The following is a 20,035-nucleotide window of genomic DNA, read 5'->3' on the forward strand; positions in this document are numbered from 1 at the left end:
AGTCATGGATGCGGATTGAATCTGATGTTTATGAGTGTTGATTTTAAAATTTATGGTTTTTTTTTTCTTTTCAAAAGTCCACCACTGTGGTGGGGTGGGGGTGGGAGGGGGGGGGGTGCGTGTGCGTATATATATATTACAAAATCCTAAGACATGGAGGATGACATAAATCTTTGCCTCCTTTACACAGTGGTGATTAGCTACAACTAATCATATGCTAGAGACAACCTTTAGTACATGATAGGAGTAAAACATCTCCTTGTTAAAAGTTGCATGTATTCAAAATTTACAATCCAAAAAGGATGATAAATCAATGTTCGAACCTTATCCATGATCAAGAACAAATTTACTCTTCATGGTCCTGAACCTGAAAATTTATGGGTTTTGAAGTTTATTATATGTGCATACATATTCAGTAGATCTTTCAACAAATACATAGATTTGAGAAAAAGACTATTGGGTTCTACCGTGATTAATGAAACACAACAACTTTAGAAGAATATGCCAAAGTAAACCGCGAATGATATATTTCTAACCTAACCCGTACTTGGAAGATTTGGAAGTATATCACTTTATAATGGGTAAAATTTGTCATGAAAAATGATATCCTTTGAGAACACATAAAGCAAAAGTCATTCGTAGTTGCATAGCTTTTAACTATATTGAGGGGGAAAAAAAGAGAAAACCAGTTTACTTGAGAATGTGATAATAGTTGACGGTGTAAATAATTCATTACATTGTTATGATTGCATAAAACTTAATTTGTTTCATCTGATAAAGAAAATATGCAAAGGAATAGAGGCGTTGCGCAGCTATAAATTAACCATTTTGACAAAAAAGCCATTGATACAATTAAAAATTTTTAAGAGAAGAGTGCTAGTGTGATACACATGCGTAATAGATTTTCCGTTAAAACACTCTCCCGAAAATTTGAAAAAATGACAAAAAAGTCAATGATATTGGCTAGGAATTGAGGGGTCTCTAGTTCCTACATTTACAGGGACGCTAATTCACGGTAGCTGATGGTTTAGCCAATTTGGCCTTTAGTCAGGAGTTTCGATTTGAATGGCATCCACATGTGCCATTTAGCGTTTCTTGGCGTACTGATGTTGATGGGTCTCATTCCGGTTTAAAAAGAGAGAGAGAGAGATAATTTCAAAGATCTCATGAATATTAGGTTGGACTTTGTCGTACTAAACTTCTTGTGATTTATACTTTATGTGTTTCTCTGTCATTTGTGAGATAATGTCAACCTTCACGAATCGATTTTGATACTTCGTACTTTGTAGTACTAATTTTCATTAATAAGACAATTTCAAGATTTGCCAATCGGCTTTGACATTCTTTATTATTTGTAATTTTGTATTGTGTCACATTCAATTATCATACAATATAATACACAGACGCACATATAATAAATTGCAAATATCAACCGATACACTTTGTCGATGTAAGATGTTATGTGCTTTCTGATTATTAAATGTAAGATCCAAAATCAGATCATCATACCTATTGGATTCCTCTACTATATTAATGACCAAAAATACGGAACCATTTTATCATCTGTTCACCTGAAATTTTGTCACACATCATGGATTACTATACTCTTATTTTGGGATCAGTTTTGGCCTCAAGTTTGCTTTTCATTCTTGCAATAACATGTAGTAGAAATAGCCAAAAACTTCCACCAGGGCCATTACCATGGCCAATTATTGGAAATCTTCATTTGTTAGGTGCAAAACCTCATATATCACTTGCCCATCTTGCCAAAATCTATGGTCCAATTATGAGTTTAAAACTAGGACAAATAATTACAATTGTCATTTCTTCACCATCCATGGCAAAACAAGTCCTTCAAAAACAAGATCAAGTTTTTTCCACTAGATTTGTCCTTAATGCTCTACAAGCACACAACCATTGCCAATTTTCTGTGGCATGGCTTCCTGTTTGTCCTCAATGGCGAATACTTCGAAGAATATTGAATACAAATATCCTCTCTTCCAATAGACTTGATGCAAATCAACATCAAAGATCTCAAAAGGTTCAAGAACGAATTGCTAATTGTTCAAAATGTTGTAAAGAAGGTGAAGTCGTGGATGTAGGTCAAGCTGCTTTCAAAACTAATCTCAATTTGTTGTCCAATACCCTTTTCTCCAAGGATCTGGCTGACCCCTTTTCGGATTCAAAGGTACAACTAACAACGTGATTGTGACAACTAAATCCGTCGATTTTGACTTTTGTGTGTACTATACAGTACATTGAATATGTTGTAGTGTTAATATAACTGTTTAAAACCCTTTTTTCTGGATTCAAAGATAGAGATGAAGAACGTAATTTTGATATTCCAATCCTTCGTTTTGAATTTTTTCTGTACTAAACAATGCATTGAATATGCAACACCTTTGATCTTTTTTGGATTTTAGGCTAAAGTTGGTTATGCTACAAAAAATATTAGAATTAATTACGAAAGTGGTCGGTAATTGTTCGCTAAATTGCTCGTAGTTAACAAAAATTCTCGCTAATCTGTCGCTAACCGGATGACAAATTTTGTTGTTTAATTAGCTACAAAATTTGTCTGTCGCTAAATCCTATTTTTTTTTAGTAGTGATGTTTTGATACTTCGATCACATATTTTGACTTTTTGTGTATACTAATGGTGGTGCATTTGATATGCTATACTGTTGACATAACTATTTTTGCCCTTTTTTGAATTCAAAGGTAGAGCTGAAGGACGTGATCTAGAGCGCCACGCCGCCACGACTGAGGTTGGAAAGCCTAATTTAGTGGATTTTTCCCCATACTTCAGAAGATTGATCCTCAGGGAATAAGGCGTCATAGATTGATCCTCAGGGAATAAGGCGTCGTACAAATATTCATTTTGGTAAGTTGTTTAGGCTTTTTGATGGTTTGATCAATGAACGATGGGAGGAAAAGAAAAGGAGTCACAATGAAAAGAGTGATGTTTTGGAAGTATTACTCAATATTAGTGAAGAGAAACCTGAAGAGATCGATCAGAATCACATCAAGTCTTTGTTCCTGGTTAGTGTTCGTCTCTTTTATCGACTTATTTTCTTACCATCAAAAGTTCATTATGATTTTAAAATACTTTCCCTCTGTTTAGCATTCACAGAAAAATAAGGTTTGAATGATACTTAGTAATATAACTATTTTGCATTTCAAAGTTTGATACATTTAAAAATCTAGCCGTTCGGATATCAGTTGGGTTATATTTGAAAAAGGATACAATTGAAGTTTAAGTGAAACACAGTATTGGGAATCTAGTTGTATATGGACATGAACTTTACTTGGAAAAATTTGATGTTTTGTAAGTAGAAACTTTAAGTAGAGAACCCTAAGTTTAAAAAACTGGTAAAACCTGTTTTTTCAAACTTCAAATTCTCTATTTCTAGTTGAAGTTGAAAATTAAACTAAATACATAAACAAGCACTAATTAACTTGAAATTATTTTTTAAAATAGTTGATGTCCAAACTTCAATTGCTGAAGAATACCTGTTTAATATTTATGTTTCTACTTTCTTAACCCAATGTGTAGTCCAGCCATTAAGAAGTTGGATTTAAGGGCATATTAGAGTTTTAATCGTTTAAGATGCTTATGAGTTCAATATTGATCTATTTTTAGTTAATACCGTAATTATATCTTATTATTTTTTAAAGTTTTGATGCCAATTTCTCTTTCCTTATCTTGCATTGTACTTATTTACCAAAAAGAAAGACACTTTATTATAACACTGATAATAGAACTTTATTTGCTAGAGTCCTCATCATGGAGCATTGACGCTCAAGAAGAGAAGAAAAAATTTGGCCTTATTAACTAAGGAAAAGAGAAATACTAACTGGTGATCTGAATGAAAGTGAGTAAATGATTGGTTTCTTCTTGATAAATATTCGATCCACCTAACATACTGGAGCTAATAATTAAAATCTTAAATTTTGGATTTAAATCAACTGATACAATAAGAAGTTAAAATACTCTTCCTAGGGTTGACATATTATAAATTTTAATGTAATTACAAATGTTATAGGACCTCTTTGGTGCAGGTACTGATACAACCACAAGCACACTGGAATGGGCAATGACAGAAATATTTAGACAATCTGAGATTATGAAAAAAGCACAAGCTGAACTTGCAGAAGTCATCGGAAAAGAAAAACCTATAGAAGAAGCTAATGTTTCCCGACTCCCTTGTTAAACATTAGTGCATCATCTTGTTTTCTTTTTACTGTTTTACTTACAGTTGTTTAAGTTTACTTTACTGAGTCAAATAAGTTCCTATTATTTAGGAATGATATCAGATATTTTGTTTATTTCGATTAGGACTCTTAGTAAGTTGTTGGAGCTATTTTAGGAGTTTTAAGTTACTGTTCTGAGTATTTATAACTCAGCGTATCAGTTGTAAATTGACAGCAAATTCCAGTAAAATAACATTCTTCTTTGTTCCATTTCCTATTTTACTGCAAATCTTTTCTTCTCTCTGCATATTTTTTGTTTTATGGTATAAAGAGCAAGGTCGTTGATCTGATAGTTCTTTCCTTCTTCTTGTCTATCAAGTTGGTTTTATCTTGTTGGAGGAGATTGAAAGTTGCAGAGGAGACGCTTGTGCAGTATGGAGTCGGCAAATGGGGAAACAGTTCAAACGCATAGTTTGTTGTTGAGAAGCTTGTAGGGACAAACTGCAAGTACTGGAGAATGTGTATGGAGGCTTACCTTCAAGGTCAAGACCTCTGGGATCTTGTTGCTGGTGCTACAGCAGAAATTCCAGCAAATACTCCGGAGAATGTGGAACCACGGAGGAAATGGAAGATAAACTGTGGTAAAGCGCTCTTTGCTTTGAGGACTTCAATTGGAAAATAACTCATCGATCATGTACGTGATGTTGGTTCACCAAAAGAAGTTTGGGAGATACTTGAGAGATTGTTCACTAAAAAGAATACCGCTAGGCTACAGTTGCTGGAAAATGAATTGTTAATGCTATCGCAGGGAGGAATGTCTATTTCTGAATATTTCTTACGAGTCAAAAGTATTTGTGCTGAAATTTCAGAATTAGATCCGGAGGAGAAAATCGGTGAAGCAAGATTGCGACGATTTCTTATTCGAGGATTGAAGAAGGAGTACAATCCGTTCGTCACCTCCATTCAAGGTTGGGCAAAGCAACCTTCAGTTGAAGAATTTGAAAATTTGCTTTCCAACCAAGAGGCATCAGCAAAGCAAATGGCAAAAAGCTTCGAATCAGATCCTGTTCTCTTCTCAAAGGATAAACATAAAAAGAAAATCAAATCAACTGGAAGCAAGAACAATGAAAAAGGCTCAAATAGTGAAAAAGCTACTAGTGGCAACTTTGAAAATAAAAAGTGCTATAGATGTGGTATAATTGGGCACATCAAGAAAAATTGTAGAGTGAAGCTCTCAAATGCAAATGTTGCAAGCGAAAATGATAGAAACGAGCAACTCAAATGGGAGCAATGCTTCACTGTTGAAGTAACTGAACAGAAGAATGATGATGCCGTGTCAGTTCAAGCTCTTTACAATGATGATAGCTGCGAAGAAGAATGGATCATTGATTCTGGTTGCTCTCATCACGTAACCGGAAATGATTTGCTACTTTCATAGTTGCGTCAACATAACATAGATCGAGTTGTTGTTACAGCGGATAATTCGACATATCCAGTAGCTAAAGAAGGAGTCCTGAAGTTTGACGTTGGAGATACACAGGCTGTCACATTGAACGATGTCTATCATGCTCCAGGTTTGAAGAGAAATCTAGTTTCAGTTTCTCAAATTACTGATTCTGGAAAATATATTTTGTTTGGTCTAAATGATGTGAAAGTTCTTGATAACGTAAAGAACATAGCTGCTAATGTTGTTCTTACCAGTGAAAAGAAGGGTTCTTTATTTGTCATGGCAGTAGGAGAAGCCTATGTGAAGAAGACAAGTCAAACAGATAGTGCAACAATTTGGCATGACTGGGACATTTGGGATACCAATTATTGCGGCAAATTTCTTCAAAAAAATTGGTGGATGGCATACCAGCTCTACAGAATATTCATGAAGATGTAGTTTGCCAAGGCTGTCAATTTGGCAAATCACATCGGCTTCCATCTCAAAGGTCATCAAATCGCAAGTCCACTATGTTTGAGTTGGTTCATACAGACTTGATGGGACCAACAAAAACAAGTTATAGTGGTTTTCGCTATGTCATGGTACTTGTAGATGATTTTTCAAGATATACATGGGTGAAGTTCTTGAAAGAGAAGAGTAAAGCTTTGTCAAAATTTGTTGAATTCAAAACTATTGTGGAGAAGGATTTTGGGGTAAAAATTAAATGCTTACGCAGCGACAATGGAGGTGAATATATGTCAGATGAATTCTTCAAATACTGCGATGCAAATGGTATTTCAAGACAAATGACATGTCCAAATACCCCCCAACAGAATGGCATTTCTGAAAGGAAAATAGCTCATCTTGTTTCCACGAGCCTTTCCTGGCTGCATGATAAAAATCTTCCTCGAGAGCTTTGGGCTGAAGCTATTCAATACGCGTGCCATGTAATAAACCGTTTGCATCCATGGCCAGGTAAAGAAAAATCTCCTTTTGAGATTCTATATGATGAAAAGCCAAATGTAAATTATTTTCGGGTATTTGGTTCAGCTTGTTATGTTCATGTTCCAAAATCTAACCGAACTAAACTTGATTTGAGAGCAAAAAAAGTGTGTCATTGTTGGCTATGATTCATATAGGAAAGGATGGAGGTGTATGGATCCTGAAACCAAGAAATTTGTCACCTCCAGAGATGTTGTGTTTGATGAAGTTTCATCATACAATTCTGCCCGGAAAACCAACAGTCAAGAAACTCTTCTTGGTGGCGATCAAGAACATTTAGAGCTGATTCCAGAGAATAACTTGCAAGCTTCAAACAATGATTAAAGTTCAACTCCAAATACCTCAAATTCAGATGATGAACAAAAAATTGAAAGGAGGTCAACAAGGGAGAAAAGGCAGCCAAGTTACTTCAAAGATTATGAGGTAAAACTGAATAATTGCTCAATTACTTCATGCTTTTTCACAGGAGAATTGGATGAAGAACCAGTAAGCTTTGAAGAAGCTAAAGGTCATCCAAAGTGGGAAGCAGCTATGCAAGAAGAAATGGACGCTTTGAGCAAAAATCAGACGTGGGAGTTGGTGTCGAAGCCAGAGAATTGCGAGCTCATCACTTGCAAATGGGTTTACCATTTGAAGAAAAACTCAGATGGGTTTGTCGATAAATACAAAGCTCGGCTTGTCGCACGTGGTTTCTCTCAAAGTTATGGGCTGGATTATGAGGAAACATTCAGTCCAGTTGCAAAAATGGTAACTATAAGAACCATTTTTTTCTCTTGCGGCATCTAAGATTTGGATGTTGTGGCAACTTGATGTAACGAACACTTTTCTTTATGGAGAATTGGATCGTGAAGTTTTTATGGAGCAGCCTAAAGGATATGTCTCTAAGCAGTATCCTCATCACGTTTGCTGATTAAAGAAAGCGTTGTATGGTCTTAAACAAGCACCACGTGCTTGGTATGGTAAAGTTGCCCAATACTTTATCTTTTGCGGTTTTAAAGTTTCTGATACAGATGCTAGTTTATTTATTAAATTAGAATCAAATGTGCACCTGATGGTCTTATTATATGTGGATGATATGATCATTACCGGAGATAATGAAGCTGCGATTTCGATGATGAAAAATGAACTTTCTGTTCGTTTTAAGATAAAGAATTTGGGGGAAGTGAGATGTTTTCTTGGTCTGGAAATTGAAAAAACAGATCAAGGGTATTTTATCTCTCAAAAGACATACGCATGGAAATTGTTGCAGCGTCTTGGCATGGGGGAGTCGAAAGAAAAAGCCACTCCAATGGAACCACATCTCAAGCTGATGAAAGATGAAGGAAAGCCATTAAAAGATGTCAAAAAATTCAGCAACTTGTTGGTAGTTTAATTTATATAACTATCACAAGACCGGAGATCGCTTATTCTGTTGGAATTGTGTCTCAGTTCATGCAATGTCCGAGAAGTTCACACCTAGATACAATAAGAAGAATTCTTCGTTATGTGAAGGGCTCACTTGATCATGGTCTTATGTATAGAAGACATGAAAAATTCGTGTTAAGCAGATTCATCGACGCGGATTGGGCTGGAGATGCAAATGACAGACATTCAACTTCGGGATATTGTTTTAGCATTGATTCAGCTATGGTATCTTGGTGCAGCAAGAAGCAACCAGTGGTCACATTATCTAGCACTGAAGCTGAGTGCATAGCAGCAACCATGGCTGCGCAAGAATGTATGTGGTTGAAGAGATTAATCGGAGAGATGTTGTGCAAAGTTGACTATGCTGTTAAAATCAGATGTGATAATGAAAGTGCTGTCAAGCTTGCACTGAATCCAATTTTTCATGGTCGGACGAAGCACATAGAGGTTCGCCATCACTACATTCGAGAGAAAGTACTGGAAAATGACGTTGTTCTGAAAGGAATTTCTACAAATAAGCAAGTCGCAAACATATTTACAAAAGCCTTGGTGAAACCTAAGTTTGAATATTTCAGAGCCGCTCTTGGAGTTATTGATCGTAAGCATGCACTAAGGGGGAGTGTTAAAAATTAGTGCATCATCCTGTTTTCTTTTTACTGTTTTACTTACAGTTGTTTAAGTTTACTTTACTGAGTCAAATAAGTTCCTATTATTTAAGAATGATATCAGATATTTTGTTTATTTATATTAGGACTCTTAGTTAGTTGTTGGAGCTATTTTAGGAGTTTTAAGTTACTGTTCTGAGTATTTATAACTCAGCGTATCAGTTGTAATTTGACAGCAAGTTCCAGTAAAAAAAAAATAATAACATTCTTCTTTGTTCCATTTCCTATTTTACTGCAAATCTTTTATTCTCTCTGCATATTTTTTGTTTTATCTCTTACTTGCAATGCATTATTAAAGAAACTCTAAGATTGCACCCGCCGGTTCCATTCTTAGTCCCTCGCAAAGTGGAACAAGATGTTGAAGCGTGTGGCTATATAGTTCCGAAGGGCTCACAGGTTTTAGTTAATGCATGGGCAATTGGACGAGACTCGATGTTTTGGGAGGATCCTTTAGTGTTTAAACCAGAAAGGTTTTGGAATTTGGATTTAGACATGCGAGGGAAAGATTTTGAATTGATCCCCTTTGGTGCTGGACGAAGAATATGCCCTGGCTTGCCACCGGCAATGAGAATGGTTCCAATAATGTTGGGCTCATTGTTGAATTCCTTAAATTGGAAACTTGAGGCAGGAATTAGGCCAGAAGATCTAGACATGGAGGAAAAATTTGGTATTACCTTAGCCAAAGCTCACCCTTTGCGAGCTATCCCATCTCCTAGCTATTTGATGTTGATAAAGCTATATGATGCTTAATTCCGAGTGAAGTTAATAAAAGTGTTGTAATCTTTCAAATCCATCAATACATGTAAAAATCATTGTGATATTTTTTTATGGTGTCCAGGCTAGCTTGTGCACAAAGGCGGATCCAGGATTTAAATTTTATGGGTTCAATCTATAGATTTTTAGCATTGAACCCATTATATTTTTAAAGTTAGGAGTTCATATCTACTATTTATTGCAATTTTAATAATTTTTTACACATAAATTTAGGCTCCGTGTCCAAAGTTTGGGGTTCAGTTGAACCCCAACCTTATAGTGTCACACCCCGACTGTACTAGGGTGTGATGGGCACCCGACCCCATACTCGGAGCCGAGCGAACCCGCTGACTCTTATTACGTACTTAATTTCCCTAGACTCTTGCATTAATAAGGAGTGGAAAACATAGTAAAGCTTTCAATTTTTTTTCATCGTACTCGAATCAATATAATCTTTGATCATATTGACTTTATAACATAACATAAAATGACACATAGGTTAGTGGAGCCATTCACAATACCGACATCTTATACTCATAACTCTGTCTGCAAAGTCTCTAACATTTATCAGACATCGTAGCACGTATACTCTGACTCGGCAGCACTCCAGGACAAGTGGAGCCTACCAACTCCGTTGGAACATCTTCTATGCTAGCTTCAACTCATCTGGGTGTACCTGCGTGGCATGAAACGCAGCCCCCGAAGAAGAGGGGTCAGTACGAGCAATGTACTGAGTATGTAAGGCATGAATAATAATATGCGGAAAATATAGAACATGGATAATGACATAAGAGAAATGTGGAGCATGTCATGAGGTAGAAAAATAACCTGTACATGTAAGTGCCCTTTGGCGGATACCATGCATACTTAGCGCTGCAGAACGTGCAGCCCGATCTATACGTGCATATACTATGTCATATTGCTGCGGAACGTGCAGCCCGATCCATATGTGCATATATTACTCTACTTTCTTGGAAAACTTTTCTTTTCATGTATATAGAAACTAAAATACATCATATTGCCGAGGCTTCGGCTCCGATCCATTTAACCATATATCCCGCGTCCGGGCATCCCGCGTCCGGGACGATATCATGTATCATACTCCAACTGATCAGGTGGTTGTGCGTCTATAGCGCCTTCCCTTTTTCAATCTTCCCCATATACATATACTTATACTTATAACATATAAACAACATCCATGAGAGCCCAAAGAAAATCATGTCCATATCGGAGTGACGTAAGGTCGTTAACCTCCAATTGTATTATGGAATCATCATGGTCGTCATGTCTCACCTTGAAGGAACAATTATATAAGATGAGACTAATAGTAAATAACATAAGATAGGATCATAAATTTCATAATACGTTGAATCATATGCTTTGAAGTTTTTGAAAAAAAATAGAATCGTTATCAAGGAGTAAAATTGAGAATCAAGAAATAACTCAATATTCTCATATTCGTATCGAACCCATAACTTAGGATTTCCCAACATGGAACTGTTATTACATACTCATCATCATAGACATTTTCTCATGTCTGGCATTATCATTTTCATTATAAGAATCATATTCGTCGTTTTAGTAATAAAAGCTTTCAACTTCTTAAAACTTGGTTTTTTTGAAAAATATGGGCATTTTGGAAAATAGTTTGTAAACTATTAAGGAGAGGCTTATACCTTGGTGTCATGGGCTTCTAACTTTTGAAAATAAGGGGACTATGAAAACATTCGTAAACTTGCGACATAGAGATCATGCCATAGAAGGAAAAGGTCGAGCCTTAACATACCTGTTCCACGTCCTATTAGCTACGCTTATGTGTCCGAGCTTGTAAGTCTACATTTAAGATAATTCACACTAATGTTAGCCTTTTCATCTTACACTTGTACCATAATTCAAATTATACTATTTTATATTCTGCCGAAAATCGGGCAGCATCTCCCCTGTTTATATGCCTAGCCCAAATTTTTAATTCAGCAGCCAACAACAACAACAACAATACCAACATCAATTATAATGTTTCCAACTCCAAAATATCTCATAAAACAGCCTACACGTTGTTTTCCAATTTTCATAATTAATTAACTCAGTATACAATCATTTAATCATGCTTTCTTCGTAAATAAACCGGTATTAGCACAAATAGAAAGAGATTCATACCTTTCTCCCTTTAATATTGCTTAATCTCCACTTTTCCATGCTAAATTTAGGGCATCACCCGCCTGCCATATGATTCCGCAGCAAAAACTACACGCTATCCGGACTGGAATTGGGAAATTATACCTGGTTTGGGAAAAATTTTGGTTGGGGAGTTGGGGGGAACTCTCCAGATTTTTGGAGAGTTTTTGGGGTGTTTTTTTTGTGTGTTGATCTGAAAATGAGGGGGGTTTCCCCCTTTTTATGACGTTTGGAAGCTGCCAGAAACTACTGGAAACTTGCTCATCGCGTTCGCGCTGCCTTCTGACGCGATCGCGTAGGGTAATATAAACTCCTTCTGCGCGTTCGCGTCCCTTTGGGCGCGGTCGCGCAGGGTTAAATTTTCTGACTGGATGTTCGTTCAGTAAAACGGTCATAACGTTTGATCCCGATATAGTATGAGGGCCCACGACCTATGGTTGGAAAGATAATTCAATTATCTACAACTTTTATTTCTGGGAGTTTTCCCAAATTCCAAACTTATAATGCCGTTTTTTCCCCTCCAAGTCGGATCACCCAAAAATGTTTTCTTAAATCGTCCTTTTGGAGGGTCTACACTCATTTTTAGCTTATGGGTCCTTCTTAGGACCTACTCAACTTTCCATATACTACTCACGTGTCCCTTCTCACGTCTTTCACAAAACTCCGACATGTGGGCCCCACTTAGCTTGCAGTAACGAGGGCTTTTCGACAAATAACATATAAACTAATTTACACCATATGGTCTCCCAATGTCATATATATATGTTATTATTAACTTCTTATAACACAACCTTCATTCCATACTTGATTATCGAATTTTGTTCAGCGCGTTCGCGCTGTAATGGCCCTTTGGCCCTTACTAAGTCGTCTACAGTTTTCGGTAACTCAATTTTTCCGGGGTGTAACATATAGGCTACATACGCCTCTGCTTGTGCACATAGGTGCGGACCCACCTTGTTGTAAGAGGGTTCAGTTGAACCCACTTCGTTCGGAAAAGATATTATTTTTACATGTTAATTTGGCTGACAAAACGAAATTTTAAGGTATATAAGAAAAATGAACCCACTTGACGCAAGGGGAAGTTGTAGTACAGCGGTGCAAGTGGGTTCAAAGTCCTCTTGTACTTGGTCACGTGTTTGATTTTCAGTGAAGGTTGCTTAACATAGAATTTTCGATGCCAGCTTTTTTGATACTCATACGTAATTAATAAGACTAGTAATTAGTACTCGTATTTTGTTTGTGATTTTACTAAGTTGAGAAATCATTTATTTATTTATTGTGTTTTGTTAGCCTAATAGGCTACTTTTTGCTCAATAAGGTTAGGTTACTTCTTGTTTTAAAATTGATCATTCATTATTATTGTTCTAATTTTGTGCTTTAAGTTGTTAAATTTTGTGATTAATTAAAAATAATATTAAATTATAAATCTCAGAATTGAATGCTTAAAATAAAATTTAAAATTTGAAGATGCATAATGACTGAAACTTAATGAATTTTTATTGAATTATTTATGTATTTGAGAATATATGCATTGTGCAACTATTTAAAGTAATAATATGATTTAAGAAGTTTATAACTTGTTACATGCATTTGTCTCTTTTGAAAAGTGGTGTAATATCTTTGTCGCTTTGTTGATCCGTTAGTAATATAGGTATAAACTAAAAACTACATTGGTGTTAGACCACATTGTAAAACCAAATATGATGATTAGCATGAAAATTAGAAGCACATTTACTGTCTTAATGGTGCTCATTTATAGTGTCTAAGGTCGTTGTTAGTATCAATTATTGCTAAATTTGGTCGCTGATTGAACCCACTTGTTCAATTTTCTGGGTCCGCCACTGTGTGCACACCTCGACTAAATCCACCAGATACCTACCACCTCACACAAGCAACAAAAAATGTTCATCGTGATATTACAGTACTAGTTATCACTGTATTATAAAAGAAGGATGAGGAGGAGGGAGAAGATGGATAAAAGAGCGTGGAGATATCATGTAGTATCTATATTTACAAAACATTCAGAAAACAGTAAAAAATTAAACACCAGCGGGCATCCATTTCATACAATTATAATGTATATTCTATATCATATGGTGTTACACAATTATTGAAGCTCATCGAATTTGCGGAGACAGCAGCGTAATCTTTTGTGTATTGACCAACTAATAAACGTATACACGTGTTTCACTCGGTCAAATATCAATTAATTTACAAACAATCTTGTTAAAGGATTTAATTACATATTCGGATAGTGTAACGAATTTTTTATTTCATCATTGTAACTTAACATGTTATAACATGTTGCTTGTCATTTATTCTAGATTGTCAGCTAACATTACTAAATAAAGTTATTTGTAATCATCTTTTGGAAAAAACTTACCCACACTATGCACCAAACCAATGAATGCAAGACATGTATCTTGCATATATACACTTATACCTTAACTATGGCTAATTTATGCAGAGGCGAAGCCAGAATTTGAGGTTTGGGGGTTCGAAATTTTAAGAGAATTAAAAGAGAATCTTGCTTACATTAAAACCCAAAAAACAATGGTACTAGTGGGATTTTGAACCCACATCTTGGGAAAGAGAGAGCTTCACTAGCCTCCGTTTTACCACTGAGCCCTCCACTTATTTTTGTATGTGGGTTTGGCGGTAAATAATATCTATCTTTAATGATTTTTTTAGTACAAATATAGAGTATACGCAAAAGCTACTGGGTTTGTCCGAACACCCCTTAACATTGTAGCTCCGCCTCTGAATTAATGTGTATTTTCAATTTAAATTTCAACAACTAAGGTTAAATTCATGGATTTGTTGCATACATTGGGTAAATTTTTTGGGTTTTTTTATAATATAGGTGCATAGACTTCAAAGTCCTATATGTAGAACATCCTTTTGCATACGTCTCTGATTTGACCAATATAGCACTTAAACATATACTATTCAGGTCAAGCACACCTCTGTTGAAATATTCCTCTGTCTTATTATAATTGACAAAAATATGGAAGAATTTTGTCATCTTTCACCTGCAACATTGCACATACAAAAAAAGTATAAACTTTGAAGGAAGGGAGTGGGAGAGGCATTATGGATTACTATACACTTGTGTTGGGATTAATATTTGCCTGCGGTTTGCTTTCTACCCTTGCAAAATTATGTAGCAGAGGCAGCAAAAAACTTCCACCAGGGCCATCACAATGGCCAATTATTGGAACTTGTTAGGTGCAAAACCCCATATATCACTCGCACAATTTGCCAAAATCTATGGTCCAATTATGAGTTTAAAATTAGGACAAATAACTACAATTGTCATTTCTTCATCATCCATGGCAAAACAAGTCCTTCAAAAACAAGATCAAGCCTTTTCCACTAGATTTATCCCTAATGCTCTTCAAGCAAACAACCATTACAAATTTTATGTGGCATGGCTTCCTGTTTGTGCCCAATGGAGAATACTTCGAAGAATATTGAACACAAACATCCTCTCTTAGAATAGGCTTGATGCAAATCAACATCTAAGATCTCAGAAGGTTCGAGAACTAATTGCTTATTGTGCAAAATGTAGTCAAGAAGGTGAAGTTGTGGATGTTGGTCGAGTTGCATTCAAGACGAATCTCAATTTATTGTCCAACACCATTTTCTCCAAGGACTGGCTGACCCTTTTTCAGATTCAAAGGTAGAGCTCAAGGAGGTGATCTGGAGCGTTACAGCTGAGGCTGGGAAGCCTAATCTAGTGGATTTGTTTTTCCCATACTTGAAAAGATTGATCCTCAAGGGATAAGGCTGTTGGAAATATGCATATACACGCAGCGGAAGCAAACATCCAAGATCATATTCTTACATGTAAACTAGACAAACATAATCAAATTCGAGATTGTGACACTAACCTTTTGAAGTTGTTGCACAAGTCTTCAATGGCGTCCGTGCTCTCCAGGTCTACGATCTTCTACTGTGTATCCTGAACTTTTATGAACGTAATACTTGAGTGGCAAGTATTCGGCTAGAGAACAATAATTCCTTAGGGTTGAATGGCTTTCTTTATATACACACGTTTTTAGGGTAAACCCTAGCAAAAAACGTGTAGCCCTTTCCTAACCCACCAAGGATATTATTTTTTCCTTTTATTTTCCTTGTTCTAGAATGTTCAGGCACAGCAGGGACCACAGATTTAATAACGAGGCTTCCTATTGTGGTATTAATTCGGAATATGAATGAATTAATCCTACCACAATAAATTATAATATATTCCACTAGAAAACTGTAATTGCACTCCTCTGTTTAATTTCAAAATCATTCATTAAAATAAAACTCATTTAACTCCCCGTGTTAAGATTACAGACACCAATCAAATAAATTAAATTGCTAACAATTTAACTCATCGACTAATTTAATCCTTTATACTTCTGCTTAACTTATTTCATGCGACGGATACAAAATCCACCTGCAGGGTTTTCACATGAAAACTTATAAGCATCCATAAAGGGGTATCATCAATCTCAAGGTCGAGATACAGATTCCATCAACTAATTGTCATTTCACAAATGCACTTCGCCATTATCCAATTTACCAGGAATACATTAACTCGCAGTTGAGTCGTACCTTTTAATAAATCAAAATAATGAACGAAGCACACTGATCATAACAATCATATCAAGATTAAGAGTATGAGAACATTTAACGAGCTAGAGAGGTAGTTTTATATATTCAGCACAAAAACACTTATCTCTACTTGGTCCGTCCAATACACATAAAAGTGTATTAGCATAAGAAGTTGGAACATAACCATCCCCATAATCAAGATAGATTATATTTTAATCCTATGCTACAATCAACAAGATACTTTGCCCAATTTCATCTTTGATTGTGAACATTAACTTTATAACTTATAAGAACCGACAATTTAATTTTCCGCGCATGAGCTAAAACTCCATGCACTAAATCGTCTACTATATAAGTAAAGGGCACACATATGAACAAATGATCTATTTAAATTAAGACTTTATTGAATTGAATAAATAAATAAACAATTGTTCCAAAAGAAATAAAAGAATAATACTATAATCAAACCGCATGGTTTATAGTATATCCTAACAAAGGTGTCGCGCAACCATTCAATTCGGTAAGCTTTTTAATCTTTTTGATGGTTTGATTAATGAGCGGTTGGAGGAAAAGAGAAAGGGTCACAGTTAAATGAGTGATGTTTTGGAAGTGTTTCTCAACATCAATGCAGAAAATACTCAAGAGATTGATCAGAATCACATCAAATCCATGTTACTGGTTCGTGCTCTTCTCTTTTATCCAATGAACTACTTTATATATTAAAGATGCAAAGAAAAAAAAAACATTAAATAGAATGTGTATAAAGTAAATGAAAAATATGAAAAAAGGTAAAAATGGAACAGTAAAGTTTTACTTGAATGATAACGATTGGAAAAACAAGAAAAGAGAGGGTGTATTTGGTATCACAGTTGGCTATAAACTGTTACATGTTCACACGAGAATTATTGACCACTGAAACTTACGAAACAAAAGATAAAAATTTACTCCGCTTGTTCCATTTTACTTTCTTTCTATTTTAGTTCGTTCTAAAAATAATGAGAATGTCACGTTTTGATATTTGAAAACTTTGTAATTCTAAACAATTCATTTTATAGTGAGTGAAATATTCATGTAGCAATTAAAATATCACGGCATATTTTATTACTCAAGTTTAAAAGTACTATTGATATGTGTCAAGTCTTTTTTTTCTTTATTAAACTACATGCTCAGTCAAATACCACATATAAAATGAAAGAGAGGACCTTATATATGCACTAATACGAGAGGAGAAGCTCTTACACTAGATTTGCCATATTATATAGTGTTTGAGAGAATTACAAATGTTACAGGACCTATTTGCTGCGGGTACTGATACAACTACAAGCACATTGGAATGGGCAATGACAGAAATTCTTAGACAACCAGCGATTATGAAAAAAGCAAAAGTTGAGCTTGCAGAAGTCATTGGTAAAGGAAAATCAGTAGAAGAAACCGATGTTTTCCAACTCCCTTACCTGCAATGCATTGTCAAAGAAACTTTAAGAATGCACCCACCATTTCCGTTACTAGTCCCACGCAAAGTGGAGCAAGATATTGATTTGTGTGACTACATCATTCCAATGGGCTCACAGGTACTAGTTAACGCGTGGGCAATTGGTCGAGACTCAAAATTTTGGGAGGACCCTCTGGTGTTTCAACCTGAGAGATTCTCGAATTCGGATTTGGATGTACAAGGCAGAGATTTTGAATTGATTCCATTTGGTGCTGGACGAAGAATATGCCCTGGCTTGCCACTAGTATTGAGGATGGTTCCAGTAATGTTGGGCTCACTCTTGAATTGTTTCAATTGGAAACTTGAGGCAGGAATTAGACCAGAAGATTTAGACATGGAGGAGAAGTTTGGTATCACCTTAGCCAAAAACCATCCTTTGCGAGCTATCCCATCTCCTATTTGATGTTCATCAAGCTATAGGTGCCTATGCAGAGTAAAACTAGTTGTTGTTTACAATTCATTCTCACTATTGTAGCTTGATCTCACTTAAATTTTATGTTATTATACACAAAAGGAGAATAAAAACAAGAAGATTATGATGATCAGAAGAGGATATTGTTGTGTGATCTATTAGTAGTCCTCTTATATGTAGCAAATGTTCTAAATTTAATGACCTCCAAGAACCTCATTTAGGTGTATTGGCAAAAAGGATCTGCATTATAGTTGATAGCATAGTGCAATCCTACAAGGATTCGCTGTATTTTCTTGTTACAAATTTTCAAATTCTAGTTGGCAGCATATTGAGTAGGATTTACACTTGAAATGCTTTAAACAGGGCTTTCATCTCTCGTTTGGTGATAGGTAACAATCACGCCTAATTATACTAACTTTAATAATATGACAGATGGAACATAATATAGAAACTATGAGGAGTACCATTTAGTTTGAAGATCAAGACATCAAGCACTTCAACCAAATAATTGTTACTGGCAACAAAATTTGTTGTTTCGTGAAGTAAAAAAGGGAACAAAAAAACTAACACAATCTTCAAGCAGAGTTGATTCAAAGATATCTTTAATATGCAATGACTTGTTGTCTTTTTGACAAAAGAAACATAATTTAACGGCACTTGTGAAAAAATGCATAGAGAAGTTTAAATTACAGTAGTCTTCATCTGAGCTTTTTTGGCCTCCTTTTGTTGTTGCTTCCTTGGTACCTTTAGGGAAAAAGGGCCACACTAGGCTTTCAATATAGACATATGGGTCACAATTATGATAGCCAGTATCTGGACGAGTCATTCTTTGGATTGTAGATGATGAAAATTGAATCAAACACAAACATAAGTTCACCTTTATTAGACATGAAAAAGAGTGGAATAAACATATGCATCACAGGAGATTTAGGACGATTGATGACACATATCTTTGTCCAAGATTCTTTAATCCCGTACTCCATAACCCAAACATCTGCATGACTCTGATAATTACAAAACATAGAAAGATTACCTCCCAAAACTCCGAGCTTAGAAGTGAAATCTCCTTCTCCATAACAAGGTTTCTCCACCTTTCCCCACTTCCCGTCAACCAGATCAATAGATATGATGTCCCAATCAATTATCTTATGAGAACAAGTATCCCGACAACTATAAATAATATTATTACCCGAGTGAAGCTTCCCATTCACAAACAAACCTGGCATAAATTCCCACTTCATGTATAGCTTCCCACCAGGAAAATCATCGACACTTCTCCAAGAATCATTATTCAAACTATATATTTTGACCTCAAAATGATATGAATGAAAAGTCTTCCAACCTACCACTACCTTACAATCATCATGGATTTCATCATACCCAAAACCATACATGAGTTTATAAGAACTACCTGCAGGCAGCTTCAATTTAGCTGTAGGAAAATTCTTGAACTTCCTAAGTGATGGATTCCAGAAAAAGAAGTTTTCTTTTTCAATGGCAAGACAAATCAACCCATTAACAGAACCCATAATCTGAACGGCTATATGGCGACGAGCAGGTATATAGGGATATTTCATAGGATAATCCGAGTCGATTATCTCACTAACAGAGTCAACATAAAGTAAAGAACTAAGGGAAACGTTCTTAAGATTGCAACGTAATACCTCCCACCACAGAATCCTATGGTGGGTGCAATCCTTGTTATTACCAGATATCGCTACATGATTCTTGATAAATTTATGGCTAGAGATTAAATCACGCCAAGATTTCGAAACACACCTGTATTGCAAGAGGGATTTCACTGGAAGCCTTAAGATGATTTCAACGATGAGTTCTGGCGGTAGTTTAAGGATTTTAAGGCTTGGATTTGATGAAACTTGATGGGAGGCTTCATCTCCTTCAGACTCCAT

At 35.6% G+C, this 20,035-nt stretch overlaps 1 protein-coding gene and 2 pseudogenes across 1 annotated transcript; 2 read left to right on the plus strand and 1 right to left on the minus strand.

Annotated features, from left to right (window-relative positions):
• The first annotated feature begins 1,446 nt into the window (after positions 1–1,446).
• LOC132600821 (geraniol 8-hydroxylase-like) lies at positions 1,447–9,438 on the plus strand (annotated as a pseudogene).
• A 5,053-nt stretch (positions 9,439–14,491) lies between these two features.
• LOC132599570 (geraniol 8-hydroxylase-like) lies at positions 14,492–18,224 on the plus strand (annotated as a pseudogene).
• Positions 18,225–18,922: 698 nt separating this feature from the next.
• On the minus strand, positions 18,923–20,035 carry LOC132643826 (F-box/kelch-repeat protein At3g23880-like). Its single transcript, XM_060360352.1, has one exon. It carries the CDS (start codon positions 20,033–20,035, stop codon positions 18,923–18,925), a length of 1,113 nt encoding a protein of 370 aa, XP_060216335.1.

This window comes from Lycium barbarum, chromosome 6, assembly GCF_019175385.1.
Source record: "Lycium barbarum isolate Lr01 chromosome 6, ASM1917538v2, whole genome shotgun sequence".
NCBI lineage: Eukaryota > Viridiplantae > Streptophyta > Magnoliopsida > Solanales > Solanaceae > Lycium > Lycium barbarum.

Coding starts and splice junctions, on each gene's coding strand:
- LOC132643826 (XM_060360352.1), bottom strand. CDS start 20,035: ATGGAGTCTGAAGGAGATGAAGCCTCCCATCAAGTTTCATCAAATCCA.